The 22347-nt window shown below is 36.1% G+C and overlaps 1 protein-coding gene and 1 pseudogene across 1 annotated transcript; both read left to right on the top strand.

The window, feature by feature from the left end:
• The first annotated feature begins 1684 nt into the window (after positions 1–1684).
• Positions 1685–4017, top strand: LOC104855355 (annotated as a pseudogene).
• A 13734-nt stretch (positions 4018–17751) lies between these two features.
• Positions 17752–18753, top strand: LOC104855347 (olfactory receptor 7G3). Its single transcript, XM_019206112.1, has one exon. It carries the CDS (start codon positions 17752–17754, stop codon positions 18751–18753), a length of 1002 nt encoding a protein of 333 aa, XP_019061657.1.
• The last annotated feature ends 3594 nt before the right edge of the window (positions 18754–22347 follow it).

Below are 22347 nucleotides of genomic sequence, written 5' to 3'. Positions count from 1 at the left end.
TTTCTTAAACATGATCTGTGATCTAGTATGTCGTCTATTTTGGAAAATGCCTCAAGTGAAGCTGAAAAGAATGTATATTCTGATTTTGTGGGGTGGAATATTGGTAGACATCTATCAAGTCCATTTATACAGAAGTTTGATTTCTTTTGAGTGTTTTGTTGTAGATTTTCTGTCTAGATGATCTGTCTATTTGTAACAATGGGTTTTTGAGGTCTCCCACTACTATTGTATTAGTGCTTATTTGGTCTTGCCTGTTCATTAATACTTGTTTCATATAATGGGTGAACTAGTATTTGCTGCATATATATTTGTGATTATCATTTCCCCATCTTAAATTATTCCCTTTGTAAGGATGTGGTGGACTGCTTTGCTTCTTAGCTAGGTTTGGTTTGAAATCTACTTTGTCTGCAAGTAAGACAGCTACCTCTTTTTTTTCAGGGTTTCTGTCTTATGAATAACTGTTTTTCATCCTTTTACTTTCAGTCTATGAATTTATTTTTGAATTAAGTGTGTTTCATGTAAAGAGCATATTTTTAGATGTTGCTTCTTAATCCATTTGACCAGTCTCTTACTTTTGTTTGGTAAATTGAGGCCATTAGCATTGATGGTTATAACTGATGTGTATTGACATCATTTGTATGATATTTTTAAATTGGTGAAACTTTTATTTTTTATTTTCCCCCCTTTTCCATGAATTTATTTTCCTTGTCTGATTGCTGCACTCTCCTGAGCCTCATTGAGTTGTGCTTTTCTCTAGAGTATTGTTTAGAATTGTTTGAAATGATTTGGTATTCATGAAGTTTCTCGGGTGTTTTTATCTCTTATTGTATCTTATTTCCCCATCAATTTTGAAAGATACACCAATCTAGGTTGGAGGTTGTTTTCTTTCAGGGCTTCAAATAATTCACTACAGAATTTCCTTTATTTTAGGGTCTGTGATGAAATATCTGCTGTGATCCTGAAGGGCTCTCCTTTGTATGCAATTTGTTTCATTTCTCTAAGTGCATGTAGTACTTTGTTCTTCTGTTGGGTTTCTGGGATTTTGGCTATTATAAACCTAGGTGTAGATTGTCTTTGATCATAGCTCATTGGAGCCCTATATGCCTCAGTTATCTGTATGTCATATTATTTTTCTCTGATCACTTTGCTTTATTAATGAGGGCATATAATATGATTGAAGAAATGTAAATGTCTTGTTTTCTATAACTGTGTCAATTTTTGTCATTGAAGTGTGAAGAATAGTTGGTGTTAAATCAATACAACAGAAATTGGAGTAGATCTGAGACAACACATAAGCAATGAGAATATCAGCAAATTGAGTATGAGGCTGATATAACTGAAAAATATTTCTTTGTTTTTTCTTTTCTTTTCTTTTTTTTTTTTCTTTTATACCGGGGATTGAACTCAGGTCCTCGTGCTTTCAAGGCAGGCCACCAAACTGCTGAGTTAAATCCCTGGCCCTGAAAAATATTTCTTTCTTAAAGCAATGATTGTCAAAATTTAGAGGTATTCAATATATCATGAATCATAAAGCATAGTTTACTTATTCTCATCTCCAGCCTTTTCAAAAGTGACTTGTACAAAAAAAAATGTTATGACTACTGTATTTCCAGAAGAGTCTTCTGCTCCTTGTATGTAATCCACTTTTTCACATAATTTTAACCTTATCACTTCCATTAGATCCATGGAGAATATGCAATCCAAAAATCAAACCACTTTCTCAGAATTCCTTCTGCTGGGACTGATGGATGATCCAGAGCTTCAGCCCCTCATCTTCAGTGTGTTCCTGTCCATTTACCTGGTCACCATCCTGGGAAACCTGCTCATCATCCTGTCTGTGATCACTGACTCCCATCTCCATGCCCCTATGTACTTTTTCCTCTCCAGCCTGTCCTTCACTGACATCTGCATAAGCACCACCACCATCCCAAAGATGCTGGTTAATATCCAAACACAGACTAAGAGTATCTCTTAGAAAGCCTGCTTCACACAGGATAGTTTTGTCTTAATTTTTGTATACCTGGAAAATTTTCTCCTTGCAGTGATGGCCTATGACCGCTATGTGGCCATTTGTCATCCACTGAGATACACAGTCATTATGAGTCCCCACCTCTGTGTCCTGCTAGTTTTTATCTCTTTGTTGGTTAGCATTGGGGATGCTGAGATCCCCAGTTTGATGGCTCTGTGGCTGTCCCTCTGCACAGACCAGGAAATTCCTCACTTCTTCTGTAAACTTGCTCAGGTCATCAAGCTTGCCTGTTCTGATGCTCTCATTGATAGCATCCTGATCTATGTTTCAATGTGCATAGTTGGTGCTATTACTCTTGGAGGAATTATTTTCTCTTATATCCATGTATTTCCCTCTGTTTTAGGAATGCCATAACAGGGAGTAAAATATAAAGCCTTTTCCACCTGTGGGTCTCACCTGTCTGTTGTGTCCTTGTTCTATGGGACAGGATTTCGGGTATACATCAGTGCTGCAGTTACTGATTCAAGCAGGAAGGCTGCAGTGGCTTCAGTGATGTATTCTGTGTTGCCTCAAATGCTGAACCCCTTTATCTACAGCCTGAGGAACAGAGAAATGAAGGAAGCCCTGAGAAAACTCATTGGTAGAATACTCTCTTTTCTGTGTTGTTTCATTGGCTTTGGACCTACAGGACTAAAGAAATTCACAGTGACTGAAATTCTTCATGAAAGAAAATTCCTGGCTCTGCCACTGTCACATTCCAAAGTGAGGAGATTACATAAGTACTACATTTCTTTTATTTTTTTATTGTTGGCTGATCTTTTTTTTTCTAGATCTGTGATGAATGCACAAATAGTTTTATGTACAAACTTTTATGCAATCAGCTGTGTTATTTTATAATTTTTGTATTATGGCATGTATTTGAAATAAATTGGGATGGGTTCTACAGGGCAATATAAAAATGCCATCTTGTCTTATCTTGCTAAGTGATACTATAGCATCATTCTATTTAAGAAATATATGCTGAAAGAGTTAGCATGAAGCTAAATATCTTGACATTTCATTAAAGATTGAATTCATTAAACATAAAGATTTGATTTAAGCACTAATGTGTAATATGGTCTTCAATTATTAAGTGTAGCTGATGCTTCACTACATCAATTGAGATCACTATAAGCCAGCACACTACTATTGGCAATGACATTGTAATTTCTCATTATTCTATAAGAAAATGAAGAGTCACAAATTTATCCCACCATCCCCTCATGTGAAATAAAATATTATCTGGGACAAATTTTGTGAATTTTGACAAGGTAGTTGTGAAATTACAAAATATTATCCCATATATCTTCATTTATTGCAGAATTAAGTAAAGATCTGAAATAAAATATGCTGAACTAAGTGTTCAGAATGAATATTAAGGTTCAGGAAACATTCTGTGATATTTTGTATAGCTACATGTAAAGCCTAAGCTTTCACATCAACTACTAGAATCAGGCTTCAGAAACATCATCGTCCTTATCTGTATAATAAGCCAGGAATTAAGATCGAGAACAGTGGTACCTAAACATTTGTGTGTGGTGTATGAAATGTATATAAGCACAAACTATTGGGAAGAGTTGGGTGAGTAACTTGGCTTCACAGTCAAGGGATTTGTCCATCTTGAATTTTATCTTTATAGAGAGTTAATCTTTAAACATTTTTAATGTGCTCTGATTTTCATGAGAAAATAGTGTTTGGTTAATGAGGATCTTTGTATATTGAGTCTCCAGGGATCCAGGAAGTGCAATTATGATGTATGTGACCACCTCCCTCATTAGTCCTCTCAGGCTGGGAAGCCACTCCTGAGGATCCCCTCAGAGTTTATCTCTTTGGCCAAGGGCATGGTGCCTGGCTCCCCAGAGCCCTTCCTGAGAACACACCTTCTGCATAGCCAAAAATCAGGGGAGTTGACAAGCTTCTATCCATGCTTTTGCCAGTCAGGTAACCCAAAGCCCTTGCGGTACTTTTTAGAAACATGGCAGGAATTTATTACAATTTTGTCTGAGTAAATGTCATGAGCAAAAAACATGTAGAAGATGATCACTATCGAGTTGCCCCTATGGCTATTGTCTGTCCTCACTACTATATATTATGTTGCATCTTTGTAAAATTACTCAATGCAGGTCTCATTCTGCAGGACTTCTCCTTTGTCAGCAGCAAATATAAATTCTCAATATAAATTCTCCTCACACAAGACAAGTATGATTAAATTCTCAGGTATTTTGTTGCACCTTCATTGTGAAGGAGGGGAGACATAAAAGTTTTTGATCACTTTCACCATATCTTTCTGTAACTTGTGCAGCCACACTCAAGTTGATGATTTTTGGTGTCATCTCTCTTTATGGTAAGTAGGTCCCTGGGAAAAGAAGTGTAGACTCAAGACATACTAAGCAGGTGTGGAGATTTAGTTAACAAAATATGCCATTCTGGCCAGGATCTATGAGTTGACTTAAGGTGCCTGGTCACTTGGCAGGCCCAGTGAAGAGGAAGCATACTTTCTCTGCCTATATCTCGATATTTTTCCAGAATTCACCTTACATTAAGGAAGTGGCTCTTGTGACTAGTTGTCTCCTAATATGTTTACATATAAGGGCTTTGATTTTTGCCTTCATAAGCATTATATTGATTCTTAGAATAGTTGAAAACAAACATTATCTCAACAGCTTGAAGTCTGTACAGAGGCAATGTCATGATGTAATGATTAATATATCCTCTTTCTAATTCTCTGCAAAAGAATAACTCTCTTAAAATAAAGCATGCAGTTGTTTATCCTTCTATGCATCCCCTGTGTCCTGGTTATTGTGAGACCCTTACCCAGGACCCCCAAAGCACTAAACATCAACAAGCAGGTACATACTGCAATGACCTGTTGCATTTCATAAAATCACAGAATACTTAAAATTGTAACATCAGAATAAATATTGTAATAATAATTTTACATAATTATAAAATGCCATTATTCAGCCTTTTTTAAAATTGACAGATGTTGGGCCAGGGATTTAGCTCAGTGGTTCTGCTGCCTGCTTCACAAGCACAAGGACTTGAGTCTGAGCCCTGGTACCAAAAAACAAAAAAGTTCAATGTTAACAAATGTTGATGTTCTGCTGTATCAACTTTTTGTCTTTATTAACTCTACTGAATGGACCCACTGGTATTACTCTATACCTCTCTTCTTTTCTCGAAGTAATTGTCAATCAAGCATATTTTCATATTTTATGTTTCTCCACAATGAATGCAATTGTTGTATGTCACAAACATGAACTAACATAAAAAATTAATAATAATAGTACGATAATAAAAAATAATGTGGAAGAAGATCTAGAGACAGAGGAAAAGAGAACAGTGGAGAGGCGAGAGGGAATAAAAACATTCAAGATATATTAATTACCTCCTCCCTTAGATGATCATAGACTTCATGTACATCATGTGAGTACTGATGAAAAAAACTAACCAACAACAAAAATGTTATGTAAGAAAGCAAATAGCAAAATTACAATGCAGTATAATGTTCTCAATATAGAAATTTTAACAGTTTAGGGATGAAATTTCTGCTTGAAGCATAATAGGCAAAACCAACAGCCAACATAATACTAAGTCATTGAGTACATAGACCCATTATTGAATTTTTCATTTTTCTAACTGAAGATGCTTTATTTTTCTTTCATATTGCTACATTTTTGTTCCACACATCCTGGCCTTTCTACAATGACCCCTGCCAGGTGTTCTGTTCTTGTCTCTGGTAGAAAAAATGTAAATAAAGATTCTTCAGTAGTCAGGGCTGAGGGCTTGAGTAGTCAGCTGGGGCTGCCTGCCTGTGCACAAGAGCAAGGGCCAGACCAGATAGAGCAAGAAGACCAAAGTTCTGAGCTCAGGAAGATGACAGAGGGATGAGTGGCAGAGAGAGGGCCTCTCCAATGCTTGTGGCATACAACTGAAGCCCACTGGGAGAGCAGATAGGCTCTGTAATAAAGATCCAATGGACTACAGTGGTTGGTGAGTGGGTGAGATCATCCCCTTCTAACTGAATCCGGAATTACTGTGGGGGAGGGGCAGTTTGAACCTCTGCAGAACCCTGCAGAGTTCAAATCCACAGGAGGTCACAGAGCTCAATTCTGACCTCACAAACAGAAACTAGTCTGAATCTCAGTAGACTGTAGCTGGCTGGCCAAGAATAACTGATTCAGACCTGCATCTCCCACATTGTCTACCAGTGACAGCAGAGACATGCCTTGAAGAAAACTATTTTTCTTTTACTTTTCTTTTCTGTCCTCTCTTTTCTTTTGTCCTCCTTTCTTCCTCTTCTTCAGTTCTCTCCATATTGTGCCTGATTTTCCTTTTCATTTTTCTTTCACACTTTTATTTCTGTAACTGCATGAATATGGTTTCTAGTACTCCTCTTATTATTAGTTTGTTTTCTTCTACTTTTCTTCCTTAATTCTCTTTTCCTGCTACCCCCCCCAACTCATTCTAAATCTTCTTCCTGGAAGGTACATTCACTATACCAAAGGGCTTATTTCCTATAAAATTCTGATTGGCCCTAGAATTTGATATATAATTTCAAGTCAAGTTCATGCAGTAAAGGATAAAACATAAATAGTTACCAACATTTTTCATTTTATAAGGTGTCTTTGAGGCTATTTTCAATGGTGAATGTATTACTTTGGCCAAGGTGATGTGACTACCCAAGTCAGTTGTTCTTGATATACTGAAACTGAGACTGTTTAAGGGTCATTACAGACTAAAAACCCTAAAATCAGCTATACCTGGAAGCCACTTTTCAGACAGAGATATTCCATATTGGTGCTAAATGCTGGAATAAAGATGCTCACAATAAAAATAAATATACAAGTAGCAAGCAAAGAATAAATTAAAAAAAACATAAACAATAAAAACAGCAACAACAAATATAAATGAGAAGACACCTAAACAAGATGCAAACCTAAACTTCCAGATGACCCAAATGAAATCCAGAGGGCACAGAGATGGAACAAAAGTCAACCATATAGGCTTCCTGCAGTGTTAAGAAGGAAGGCAAAGAAAGAGCTTCTGGAAAAACTGAAATCAGAAAGATTTTTTTAGATAATGAGAGAGATGGTGACCAAGATGAAAGAAATGTTTAAAAGCTCTAGAGAGGATACAGTTAAAAAAATAAGAGTCGAGGAAAATGGTAGAATCCTTGAATATCCAACATAGGAAAGAATTGGAAGACATAAAACTCATCAAAGCAGATATCCAAGAAATTAACAACTCCATTGAATGTTTCCACAGTAGAACACATGAATGTCGGAACAGAATTTCATAGATAGAAGAAAGGATGGTGGTTAGCCAACATGAATAGAAAGATATATTAAATATGGTCAGGAATCATGAGAAATTGATCCAGCAGTTGCCAGAAAATGCAAAACAGAATAACTTAAGATTGATGAGAGGCAATAGAATAGTACATAGAACAAAACACATAAACATTCTTTTAAAGAAATAATTGCAGAAGTCTTCACAAACAAGAAAAAGGAATTTAACATGAAGATAATAGAGGCACATAGAACTCCTTCTAGCTGTGAATAAATATCAACACCTAGGTATAGAATAGTCAAGATTCCAGAAATACAAGCAAGAAAAAATACTAAGAACAGTTTGAGAAAACAAACAAACCCCATACGAAGGATAGCCCATTAGAGACACAACACACTTCTCAACAAAAAAGCCTCGAGTCAAGAAGAGCTTGGAATGACATACTTCAAGCCCTAAAAGAAAACAACCTGCAATGCACATTGATATATCCTCTAAATCTATCTTTCAAAATCAATGGATTTCAAAATCAATATAATTTCATAACAAAGAACACGCAAGGAATGCCTTGAATACAAAACCAGCATTCTGCAACTCCATGCAGTCCAACAGAATTAATCTGTCAGGAAAGGCAAAAAATGAAATGCAGTTTGTGTGTGGAAAATTGAATTTAAAAATCATGACAAGGTTAAGTCAGTACATACCAGTCATAACCATCAATGCTAATAGTTTCAATTCACCAATAAAAAGAAAATAAACTACAGAATGGATTAAGAGTTAAGATCCAACAATATTTCAATCCAACAATATACTATATAAAATAAACATATTTAATTCAAAATAAATTCATACACTGAAAGACAAAGGGTGGAAAACCATATTCCATGTGACAGGCAACCACCACCAAAAAAAGCAAGGATATATATCATATTTACAGACAAAGTGGGTTTCAAGCAAAGACAAAATAAAGAGATAAACAAGTCACTACATCCTTCTAAAGGGAACAATGCAAGAGGAATAGATTACCATTATAAATATATATGCACCAAATACTTCCACACACAACTATATAAAATAAATATTAATGCAAATTAAAATCATATAAGCATGAAGATGAAAGGAGTGGGAAAACTCAATATTCTACTATCACATAGAAAAATCAACTAGACAAAAAAATCAGCAATGATATTTTATAACTCAACCAAACTCTTGAACAAGTGGACCTGATAGATGTTTACAGTGTATTCTAACCTAAAATATTAGAAAACATTTTCTCCGCTGCACATGGATCATTCTCCAAAATAGACCACATAGGAGCTCATAGGAAATGTATATATATAAAAATGGGTACCAGGAATTGCCTCGGGTCCTTGCACTTGTGAGGCAGGTGCCAGTACCACTGAGCTAAATCCCAGGCCCAGGAAATGTTTAAATAAATACAAAGAAATTGAAGTTATCCCCTGTAAGTTATCAAATCATAGTGAAATGAAATTGGAAATCAGTAGCAAAAGAAACCCCAAGTACTTCATACTCATGGAAATTGAATAACACCATAATGAGTAACAAATGGGTCACAGAGAAAATTAAACAAGCTAGTTTCAAAATTTAATCACAATCACAGTACAACATACCTGAATTTTTTGGACACCATAAAGCAGTGTTATGAGGGAAATTCATAGCAGTGAATAGCCATATTAGGAAAAAGAGTGAGCTTAAATAAACAACCTAATACTCAAACACAAAATTCTGAAACAAAGAAGAGCATGTGTACACAAAATCAATGACTCAAAGAGTTGGTTCTTTGAAAGAATAAGCAAAATTAACAAAATCTTAACAAACTTTATATAAAAGAAGAAAAGATAAGGCCTGAATCCATACAATTGGAAATGAAAAGACTGAAATAAAAAAGACCCAGCAGAAAACCAGAAGATCATGAATAACTATATTGACAACTTATAATCCAATGAAATGGAAAACAGAATGACTCAAAGAGTTGGTTCTTTGAAAGAATAAGCAAAATTAACAAAATCTTAACAAACTTTATATAAAAGAAGAAAAGATAAGGCCTGAATCCATACAATTGGAAATGAAAAGACTGAAATAAAAAAGACCCAGCAGAAAACCAGAAGATCATGAATAACTATATTGACAACTTATAATCCAATGAAATGGAAAACAGAAGATATGGACAGATTTCTAGAGATACATGAATTCCCAAAATTAAATGAAGAGTATCTAAAACTTCTAAGCAACTCAATAGCAACCAAACTGGAAACATAATTAAAAACCTACCAATAAAGTAAAATCCAGGTCCTGATGTACTCACTGCTGACTTCTGTAAGACTTTTAGAGAAGAACTATTGCTACTAATGCTTAAGTTTTCAGTGAAATTGTAGGGGATGTAATACTACCAAAAAAATTCCTAGAATCAAGCATCACCTTGATCTGTAACACAGAAAATGTTCAAAACAAACAAGAGAAATTTAAGCCAATCTTGCTAATGAACAAATCAATAAATGTAATACAAACCATTAACAGAGCCAATGACAAAGCCCATAGGTTCATCTCAATAGATCCAAAAAAACATTCAACAGAATCCAACAAACATTTCTGATAAAAACCTTACAGAAAATTGATGTTGGCATCTTTATTTAACCAGTAAAGGCCATCTATGATGAACTAACATGGAACATGGTACTAAAAGTTCAAAAACTAAAGTACTTCATACTAACATCAGGAATAAGACAAGGATATCCACTATCATTATTCTTGTTCAATATACCTCTGGAAATATTATCCCAAGCAATTAGAAAAGAGAAACAAATATAAGAAATAAAGATAGAAAACAAAGTTCAATTGTCATTATTTGCAGATCACATGTTAGCCTATATAGAGGTCCCCCAAAACTATACTACATGTCTGCTATACTTACCCAAATTCAGTAGAGCAGCCGGATACAAAGACAACACTCAAAAAACAAACAAGAGACTCACTGAGATAGGAACTGTAATGAAGTAAAACACCTCAATTCTGAAAATTACAGCACTCTGAAAAAAAGGAATTGAAGGGATATCAGAAAATGGAAGACATTCCTTGTACTTGGTTAAGAACAACAGCCAATATAATAATAATAGTCATAATTGCAAAATTGCAATACAGATTCAGTGCAATCCGGATTGAAATTCCAACAGTATGCTTCACAGACTTGAGAAAATAATCCAAAATTTCATTTGGAACAATAAGACACCTAGAATAGCAAAAGTAATTCTAGATAACAAAGACAAGGTAGTGGGTATTACAATTCCCAATTTGAAACAATACTACAAAGACACTGTGATGAAAACAGCATAGCACTGGCAAAGAAACAGAACTGAGTATAAGTGGAATAGGTTAGAAGATGCAGAAATGACTCCAGACACACTCAGTTACCTCATCTTTGACAAAGAAGTCAAACATCCTCACTGGAGGAAAGATAGCATCTTTAATAAATGGTGTTGGAAAAACTGGATTCAAATTACCAAAGATTAAATGTAGAACCCTGTCTTTCACCATGCACTAAACTAAAATCCAAGTGGATTAAAGATCTAAATATTAAAACAGAAACACTAAACTTGATGGAAGGTAAGTTAAGTAGAACCCTTCAAGACATTGGCATGGGAACTGACTTTATGAACAAATCCCCAGTAGCATAGGAACAAGGACAAAGAATCAACAACTGGGATCTCATTTTTTAAAAAAGCTTTTGTACTGCAAGAGAAATCATCAACAGAGCTAAAAGATAATGTACAATGTAGGGGAAAATATGAGCTCTTCCTCAGACAAAAGTCTACTATCCAGAATATATAAAGAACTCAAAAATATCAGACCCCTCCCAAATTTAAAACCTCCAGACACACTCAGCCACCTTAATTATGACAAAGTAGACAATCATCCTCACTGGAGGAAAGATAGCTTCTTTAATAAGTGGTGTTTTAAATATTGCTTTTCAACTTGCCAAATATTAAAACAAGATCTATATCTCTAACCATGCACTAAACTACAATCTAAATGGGTTTTAGATCTAAATATTAAAACATAATTATTAAACCATCTGGAAAAGGGGTTAGGTTGCAAAGTTGAATTTATTCATGTAGGAAAATAATTCATGAACCAAATCTGAGTTTCATGTAAACTAGATAAATGAATTAACATCTGTGATCTCTTCTTATTAAAATAACCTTCTGAACAACAAGAAAAACCATCAACAAAGTGAAGAAACAATATGCAATGTGGGAAAAAATTTTAGCAGCTGTTTCTTAGATAGTGGTCTACTATGTATTACATACAAAGCACTTTAAATAATCAGATGCCCTAAATTTAAAGACCCAATTCAAAAGTGGGCATCTGAAATCAACAGATATTTCTTAGGTGAAGAAGAAGGAACAGCAAACAAACATGTGATAAAATGTTCATCATCTCACTCCAAAAAGAATGGCTAGTATCAATAATTCAACCAATAATAAATGCTCCCAGGGTTAGGAGGAAAAAGGAAAACTTCTTCCACTGTAAGTGGGAGTGCAGACTGGTGCAACCATTATTGAAATCCATATATAGATTCCTCAGAAAACTAGGATTAGAGGTCCAATTTGTCACAGCTATTCCTCTGCTGGATATCTTCTCAAAAGAATTAAAACCATCACACCACATTTATACTTCTGCACCCATTTTTGCAACACCACAGTTACAAATTATAAACAACTGAATTTCCCAACTAAAGAATGAACAACAAAGATGTGTGTGTGTGTGTATGTGTGAGTGTTTTCATACAAATAGAGCACTACTCATCCATAAAGAATGATAAGCTAGAGAAATTTTAACTAAGTGGTTACACATTGAGCCCATACTCAGACTCTAGGGTGAAATAAATAGGATACACATGTGTAAATACTTAATACTTTCTCTGCTGTTAGAAATGGAAAGTGTACATAAGTAACAAAATATATTGTAGATATCACAAAATAGGTAGATCATATTCAAAATAGAAGGGGAACTAGGGGAGTGGGAGTGTGAGGGGAAGGAAGAAGAGAAAAAAATGAGAAAGAAGGAAAAAATGGAAAGAAAGCCTTTGTAAATACTGAGGGGTGAAGGGGTGAAACACAGTGAATGGGAATGGGAAAAATTTAGTACTAACATATCATATAAAGGTACACATTTCCAATGCTAAATATAATTATAATTTATTCCTAAAACTTTTGCAATAAATTTAATGAATTTTTTAAAAAAGAATATGGCAATGCTGCTATATACAGTATATGGAATTGATCATGATAGTGAACATCTTTGTTTCTGGCTGGTACTGTAGTACCCATATCATTGTAGTTTCAGAATGTACTCTAACTTACACATTTTTCATAATCTACAAGGCCATATCACACTAACAGAAGTCTCATACACCTGCTGAGTAGTTCCTCTCTTGCATCATTTTCTCTTTTCTGTGACCAACACCTAGTTGCTTATATATTCTGTTTTAATTTTTGTTTGTTTTTCTTTTTTGTTGTTGTTTTTGTTTCCGAGACAGGGTCTTGCTATGTAGTCCAGACTGATCTTGAACTCATCACATGTAGCTCATGCTGGCTGTCAGCTCATGGCAATCATCCTACCTCAGCCTCCTCAGTGCAGAGATTGCAAGTGTGTGCCACCACCCTTGGCTTCGCTTTTTGGTTTTGGGTTTTTTTTCCCAGGTTTTCTTTTCTTTTCTTCTTTTGGGGCTGGGGATTTAGCTCAGTGGGTCCGCTGCCTGCCTCTTTTTTGGTAAGAGGGAGTGAACTTGGGACTTCATGCTTGCAAGGCAGGAGCAGCACCATTTTTTTCAAGTTTTAAAATTTAAATTTGAACTAATTTTTGATTTCAGAAATGTTACAGATATCATGAAGAGGGTTGCTGTATGCACAATGCTAGTTACTTGTTTATGTTTAGTTTTTATTTTGTTTCTTTGTTTTTGTTGTTTGTTTTTTGTCACTGCACTGAGAATGTTTTTAAACCAGGTTTTACTATGCAGCTCAGGCTCTCCTTGAGTTTGAACTCAGGGTGATGTAAATGCCTCACCCCGCTGAGTCCTGGGATTGCAGGCATGTGACAGCACACGCAGCAAGTTTATTTTGATGTCTGATTTCCAGTTCATGAAAAGTTCACCTGGTAGCTAATAAGTTATTTTTCTTCATCACATCTGTGCTGTGACAGATCCAGCATCATTAATGAAGGGACTTTCATTTCAAAAAGAGAAGCACTTCTCAATGTGCCCCTTTGGACTTGGTCCCCTAAAGCCTGAATCTGTCTGTGGTCCCCTGGGCTGTGGTCCCCTAATGCTTTAGTGACCATAATAACTGGGGTGTTGTTTCAGAAGAGCCCCTGAGCACCTTGAGGACAGACCGTGGGATCCCTGACTGAGCCCTCCCAGAGAGAGGTAAGGTGAAAAATGGTAGGATGAGAATGAGACTTGCTTTAGTGCTCAGGGTCAGCACATCACTGATGGCACTGTGTGCATTGAAGATTTGAGCTGCCTTGGAGCATACATGCCCCTGCACCTGTGGTTAGTGAGGAGCTTTGAATACATGACTCTCGGGTCCACTGAGACTGCTAATAGTTACTATAAAACCACTGTACCAGCAGCCCTGGTAAGGTCAGAAAACACACACTGGTGCATCCATCAGCAGATAATACCTCTGTGTGGGAGATTCTTGCCCATTGTCTCAACTGTGGGTGCAGTTTTTGCCTGCATCTTTCAATATCCAGAGAATAAATGGACAATACCTTTTGGGATCTTCAAGGTAATCTGATGTGTGAGCAATAAATGTTATGAAGTATTGAAAAGATTCTGCCTTCTTTCCTCTTTTTGTTTCACTCTATGTCTATTTATTTTGTTCTCCATCTCTCCTTCTCTTCCATGTTCTTCCTCCTTTCGCTCTTTCTCTCCCAATTCCTCTTTGTTTATTTTTGAGACATTATGAAGTAAGAGAAAGGCCAGTTTATTTGAGTAAAAAATGAGACTCTAAACCAATATGTGAGAACCTCTTAAGATATTTACTTCTTCATTTTTACATACTGTCTAATTAACCATCATTTATTTTTATCTCATGGATAGTTTTGTTTGTTTCTATATGTGTTTTTATTGTTGCTACCTGATATCTAACTTGAGTCCTTGCACTTGCAAGGCAGGTGGCAGAACCACTGAGATAAATCCTCGGCCCCAGATAGTTTCATTCATAAAACTACAGGCCCAAACTATACACAGTCCTACTTTGCTCAGCTCTTACACAACTCCTGAGGTGACTTAATCTATCATTCTCACTTCCTTTCTGTTTTACCTTTCCCCCCTCAACTTCTCTCCTAATTTTCCAGGGCTGTGAACAACTGAAAATGAAACTGACAGAGAGAGTCATCTATGTTCCTATGAGTAGGTACTTTTCATTGACCTATTTCTCTTCTGTGTCACATACATGTATGTTTCAGAGCAGTTCCATTTATACAAGTGAGAAAATTTGTTCTGCTCAGAGAGTATTGGCTTTCATGAGCTATAGATGTAGGTCACAATAGCCAAATCCATGCCTGAATCTGTAACTGTTCAAATGTACATCTCACACTTGGAAATGGTTGAAGTCTTTATCACTTGTCTGTTACATGGTGAAGTTATCTTTTGTTCAGAGAAAAAAAAATATGAAGCAGAGAGCCCATGTTAGGCGGGTTTATTGCTCATTCAGCAGCGCACTTGCTGTGATTCTGTATTTTATGCTGAGTCCTCAGACACTGTTACTGAAATTCCTTCAGCACATATAGGTGCTATGACATTGCCAGAAGATGCCAATTCTTTATTGTTTCAATTTTTAAAAAGGAAAACTTAAAAGTACTTCAATTTCAGTATTCAAAAACAAAGTCTTCATTCTTCAAGGTAATCATATTGACTTATGGAAAAATATGCATACATTACATCTTCAAAGAATTTTCTTTTAGCAGGAATCTTAGATTTATAGTAACTAAACATTAAAACATCATTTTAAAATTATGTTTTTTATCCATTATAAGATAAACAGAATATAACACAAGTCAAGGAAATTGTTCATAATTTGGGCCCTTTTCCAGGGATTAATATTATATTATTGCCATTTAGCAAATTCTTATCTAATGTAGAAATCCTCTTTCTGATCTGATTTTAATATCTTAATCTTCCAGTACTACACGAAATACTCATCAAATACTAGAAGCATGCAGATGGTTCCCTTGTCAATCCTCATCAGGGTGTGAATTCTTGGCCCTATAAATTGGCCCATACACTCTGGGAGAAATCACTGTAATGGGTGGGGATAGTATTAACCACAAAAGAGAGACTGACTTCAGAAAATAAACTTTAATGAAGTGAAATATGTGAAATGCCTTTAAATCCCCAGTTTCTTGATAAAAAGATACTTGTCTTTGAGTGATACTAAAAACAAATTGGTTAATTATATTGTGAATTTTAGACTGACATACAATAATTGTAAACCACTTATTTTATTTTCATATAAATACTTCAAATTTATTCTTATAATAAATTATTATTATTGCTACTATTATTATTGTTAATTATTATTATCATTATTATTCATACTCAGGACTTTGCACATACCAGGCAAGTGGTCGAATGATACCCAGACAGCAGTGTCATCATGGTTTGGGTTCTGCACTGTGCTTTTTGAAATTTTGTCTCTTAGGTTCTTCCTAAGAATATATGTGAGGAGGTGCACAGAAAGAGACTCGCAGTCAGAAAGTAGTAGTGTTCAGCAAGTTCGTTTGTTGAAAGACAAACTCGGTTCACACCAAACAATGATAACTTATGAGTAAGGATGTACACATGGGAGAGTTATAAGTAGATCTAGAGAGGGAAACTTTCAGTAATGAAATTACACCCTCAAGAAGGGCAGGGTGGTGGGCTTAGCATCAGAGATGGCAACTACAGTGAGTTGACGTCTGCTTTTCCTTTTGATTTTCTCAATTTTGCTGAAGTGGTCAGGGATGATAATTAGCAGGTCTTCTTTCCCCAAACTGTGAGTCTCCATCTTTACATCAGGACAACAGGTTTTAAAACTCCTGAGGATTTAGTCACAGCCAGTACAGTGGCTAACGCTCATTTAGGGAGTTAAAACTACAATATAAATGTATACCTATAAAGCCAAACTGGGCTAAGAGCATGACCATAGGTTAAATTGGGATCTGTGCCTCTAGTTTACTGTGTAGATTTGAAGGATATAAGACCAACTAGGAGAGGGAATGCACAAAGTGGGTTTGATGTGGTCATTTCAGGAAGCCTGCAGACTAGAAACTCAGGAAATCTAGACCATGCCCTTTCATAGCATTTTCTTCTATGCTCTTACTGCCATTTCCCCACATCTGCCTCCTGTCTAACGTACTCTATCAATATCCCTGAGCTATGCCTGCAAACATGTGAAGGAATGGCTGTGCACCAATAAACCTTTAGTCACAAAACCATAAAATAGGCAGGATTTGTCTAATACTGTTTTCTCAAATTTTACTCCTTACAACTTTTATTCTAGAATGATTTACCTAAGCCATCTTAAATGCAAAGTTTATATATATATATATATATATATATATTGGATTTGGCATTCCAGAATGGCCTAAGTACTACAGTATTGGTCTCCAGCTTAGGGCTATTGGAAAGTGGTGGAGTTTTTGAGAGGTGGGACTACTTTGGGGCTGGAATATGGGGGCCCTTGTTGCTTCCTGCCTTTCTATGTCCCTTTCTTTCTATGAGGTGAGATGTACACGTACTACACTGCTCTGCTCTCCTGCTGTGATGCACCACACAAGCCCATAGCAATGGGGACAGCAGGTGATGGACTCAATCCTGGAAGCCATGTGGTAACATAAGTACTTTATCAATTTTCATTAGTTCATATAATGACTCAAATTTTCGTAAACACAACGTTTCCTTCCTATTATATTCTCTATAAATGTATTTCTAAAAGTACAAATGGAAAATAAACTCCAGGGACTACAGTTAGGTACAATGTATTGTATATTTCAAAATAGGTAGAAATACATAATAGATACACAACAGAAAAGAAGATAAATTTTTGAATGCATTAGCCAGAAATAAATTATAAATATATAAGGTATTGATTGCTATTACCCTGATTTGATCATTAAATAGTGTATATGCATATCAAAGTGTAACAATGTACTTCCTAAAGATGTATAATTCTCAAAGGTTCACTAAAATTTTTAAAAAATAAATATAGAAGAACTTGGAATGGGTAATGGGTGGGAAAATAAACTCTCAAGGAAAAACAAAGCAAGGAAAGAAAGAGGAGAAAGATAATCCTGGGAAAAGCTTACCTGTTTTGATTTTAAAACAGATAAAATTCAGGTGGTTGCCATATAGTTCATTTTGTTATCATTGTTCTACCAGATTTACCAATGACATGAAACCAGAAAATATTTCAGATACTGCCAAATTTGTTCTCCTGGGATTGTCAGATGATCCACACCTACAGCTCATCCTCTTGGGACTGTTCCTGTCCATGTACCTGGTCACAGTGCTCGGGAACCTGCTCATCATCCTGGCTGTCATCTCTGACTCTCACCTCCACACCTCCATGTACTTCTTCCTCTCCAACCTGTCCCTGGCTGACATCTGCTTTATCTCCACCACAGTCCCAAAGATGATTGTGGACATCTCAACTCACAGCAGGGTCATCTCCTATGTGAGCTGCTTTACACAAATGTCTCTTTTTATCATCTTTGGATGTATGGATGGCATGCTGCTAACGGTGATGGCCTATGACCGCTTTGCGGCCATCTGTCACCCTTTGAGGTACAATGTTATCATGAAACACAGACTTTGTTGGCTGCTGGTTCTGCTTTCCTTCATCATCAGTGTCCTTGATGCCTTGCTCCTCACCTCCATGGCACTGCGGCTGTCATTCTACACAAACCTGGAGATTTCTCACTTTTTCTGTGAATTGGATCAACTTCTCAAGATTGCCTGTTACGATATCCTCATCAATATCATCATAGAGTATTTGTTGACAGGACTGCTAGGTGTTGTTCCTCTCTCTGGGATAATTTTCTCTTACACTCAAATTGTCTCTTCTTTCCTGAAAATCCCATCAGCTGGTGGAAAGTATAAAGCTTTCTCCATTTGTGGGTCACACCTAATAGGACTTTCTTTGTTCTATGGCACAGGTTTTGGGGTGTACCTCAGTTCTACAGGTGCTCATTCCCCAAGGAAGAGTGCAATTATCTCAGTGATGTACGCTGTAGTTACCCCCATGATGAACCCCTTTATCTACAGCCTCAGGAACAAGGACATGCTTAAGGCTTTAGGGAAACTCATCTTTAGGATAACACCTTTCCATTCATATGTCAGATGCTTATACTACTGCAATAAGTCAAAGAGAAAAAAGGTAATGAATGATTTGTAAGATTCACCAGTGTCTTTGACTATACCTGAGCAGAGATCAAATGGTAAAGGATGACAACAGTGAAATCAGACTACTTGGGTTTAAATCCTACCAGTGCTATCCCATATCTATGTATTATGGTTTGATATAAAGTTTGTTCCAAAGGTTCCTGCATTTAAAGGGTGGCCTATTGGACGGTGATTGGTCAATGGGGGTGCTGTATTCAATATTGTATTAGTCCACTCAAGAGTTCAGGACTGAGTATGCTGATAGAAATATAGATCTGGTTTTAAGATGCTCTTCCCTGGAGTTTTGACCTGGAAGGGTATATCACCCTTCCCAGTTCCTGGTTTACTCCCTGCCTTTTGGCAACCACTATGTGAACAGTTATCCTCTATTAGACCCCTCCACCATGTCCTTCTTGCTGTGGATCTGGGTAACTCTGGACTGAATCATCTTAAGTTTGTGAGCCAAAATAAACCTGTCCTACTAGAAAAGGAAGCAAGATAGCAGAGAGATGAAATACAGAATGAGAGAACATATCTGCAAACCCCACAATTGACAAGGGGTTAATATCCAGCATATATAAAAATACCAACAACTGAATAGTAAAAAAGAAAATGTTAATGGGTAGGGATATGAATAGACATTTCTCAAAAGAAGAGAGAGGTGGATGATAGATATATTCAAATAGCTCAATCTCTCTTTTTTAGTTTCACCAGGGATTGAACCTAGGACCTTATGCTTGTGAGACAGATGGTGGAAGCACTAAGATAAAACCTTGGCCCAAAATGCTCTCCAGATTGCTCTTTTTATTTTATATTAATTAATTAATTAATTAATGTATTTATTTATTGCCAGGGATCAGACTTGGGTCCTTGTGCTCGCAATCCAGGTAGCAGGACAAATGAGCTAAATACGTGGCCCTTTAATATCTTTAAATGCAAATGAAACCCACAATGAAGATCTGGTCATAGTGGTAAATTTCTATAGGCAAAGTTTTTTGGATGCTGAGGCATGTAGATTGCTTAAACACATGAGTTCAAGATCAAAGTAACCAATACATTGAGATACTTTTTGAAGTAAAGAAAAAAAGAGATTGCTGGTGACTTAGCTCAGTGATCGTGCATTTGTGTAGCATATGTGGAGGACCTAGAGTTGACTCCCAGCACTAGAATAAGTAAAAAAAAAAAAAAAAGACCACACTAAGTGAAATAAATAAGTCACACATGTGTAAATAGTTTCTCTGGTGTGAATAAACTATAATAGTACATAAGATCCTAATGAGATAATTGACAATATGAAATAGGAAGAAAAGGGCTAAAGGTGTAGGGAAAGTGGGAAGGGTAGGGGAAAGGTATTAAGGGAAAAGAAAAAATATGAGAAAATTAAAAAATGGAAATAAAGTGTTTGTAAATGGGGAGAGGAGGAGGGGGTGAAGGGAGTGCAGGGAAAAGGGGAAAAATGAGAACCAAGACCTGTCATGTAAAGGTACAAGATCCCAATAATGAATGTAACTGTACTGTATACCTAAAATGTACCAATAAACTCAATAAGGAAAAAAAATATCATATTACCCCAGTGGAAATGTGTATGCTGTAAAGCATGAAAGACTGCATGGCAAAAAACTCCAGTCTTCCTATGTTTATTGTGGCACTATCCACAATTACCCATACATGCAATCAACCTAAATATGCACAACAAATGAATGAATACATAAAATGTGTTCTATACAAAGAATGGAATATTATTCAAACATAAAGCACATGAAATCTTCTTTGTCATTGCTGGCAGTGTGGATGAACCTGAGGGGTATTACATTAGGTAAAATACATCAGGTATAGAAAGATAAAAAGCATAATCTCACAAAAGTAACCTAACAAAGGTTATTTCACAGAAGTGGAGAGAATAGTGATTGCCGAGGATGGTTTAGAATAGGAAGGAGTGGCCCGAAGGAATAACCCATCTACAGGAAGTGTGTTATTTTGTGAGTGGAGTAGTCATTTCTGGTTTTTTATGGCCCAGAAGGGCGAATATAATTACAAAAGTGCCTCGTATATCTCAATGCTGTTAGGGAAAGAAAACTTTATGTACTCACCAAGAGAAAATGTAAGTCTCAATGGTGGCTATGCTAACCACTGCAACTTGATCACCCCTCGAAGTATATAAAATCAAAACATTATTTTATTTCTCACAAATATAAATTATTTTAAAAAAACAAAAAAGTAAATAAGCAATACGCACTACATCTCTCCTTTGCAACTCCTAGGATATTTTCCTCATTATCTGAAAAAAGGAGGTACTTTTCTCTTCGTGTGATGAGATAAGTCCACAATGTCCCTTGGCTTCATCCACTCACCATGAAATTTATTTGAATATTTTCAAGACCTAAGGTAATTTTATTCTCTTTTTGTTATTGGTCTTGTGATTGATGGAAAATTTGCCTTTGTTTGATAATTTAGTAGGTAAATTTCTGTATTTTGTCAATATTCCTCTTTTTAAAAATGAGTGGGGATAAATTTTTATGAAAGACCTTCCTAATCAATCTTCCCATGAATTTCAAAAATCCTTATTGAAAATCCTAAATTTATATAGGAAGAGTTAATATGGCATAACTACATGAATAAATGAATGAAAACATGGAAATATTTTAAAAAATATTTTAAAAGAAGAAAGTAGAAATTATCTTAGCTAATGCTTTGGACATTTATATAAATGTGTTACTAGCATTCAGTCCTGGGAAATGAAGAGAGTTAAAAAAAAAAACATAGAGAAATGGTGGGAAACAAATCCCTCCCATCACTGTTTCTTCATCAAGTCTCCTGAACTCTGCAGTAATACACACCCAAATCTCATTCTGCTGGCCATGTACACTGTCAAAGGCCAGATCCCATTTTTTTCAGAGAAAAAATCTGCTCCTTCTTAAACATAATGGCTAATACAACACATTTTGAAATTTATTTCAACTCTTGTAAAAATCTTGGGGAGCAGTTTGTGAGTGTGTCAGTTGAAATGTTATTATCAACAACCAGAGACTATGTGGCCTTACAAAAGAAATTTATTTTTCTGTTTCTCAATTTGGAATACAAAGATCAAGTTGTTCTGATGGGAGATCTTGGTCTCAAGTGATGGTGGCAAATGCTGCTGTCCATAATTTATTCCTTTAACCCCATCGTTTTCCATCAGGTTCTTCAAAAATCTGAATGCTAAAAACCAAGCAGATGTGTCAGAATTCCTTCTCCTCGGACTGCAGGTGATCCAGAGCTGCAGCCACCCCTCTCTTTTTTTGTGGCAGGCTGGAATCTCAGAAGAACTTTGTCCAGACAGGAACCTTGCATCCAGGACACAGGGAAATTGTTAGTCCATGTTTATTAAATTACACCCTTGCCAAGTGATCAGACACTGGAATACAACAGGCAGCAAGGAAACACTGACAGTCTCTACTCCTCTCCCCCAAACTCACTCCACCCTCCACCTTGTCTCCCCAGTGCCCCTTACTCCAGCTCAGGTGTCGATGTTTGGTAGTGGAATAGGGACAGCAGATCAGTCCTGGGGAGGCCAGTGACCTCTGGCATCACAGTTCCAGAGAAAAAGAGAAGTGGCAGATAAATAACC

This window comes from Fukomys damarensis, unplaced genomic scaffold, assembly GCF_012274545.1.
Source record: "Fukomys damarensis isolate Sample0158 unplaced genomic scaffold, DMR_v1.0_HiC HiC_scaffold_37, whole genome shotgun sequence".
Taxonomy (NCBI): domain Eukaryota; kingdom Metazoa; phylum Chordata; class Mammalia; order Rodentia; family Bathyergidae; genus Fukomys; species Fukomys damarensis.
The sequence above is the reverse complement of the archived record's forward strand: the minus strand, read 5'-3'. Positions and strand labels throughout refer to the sequence as shown.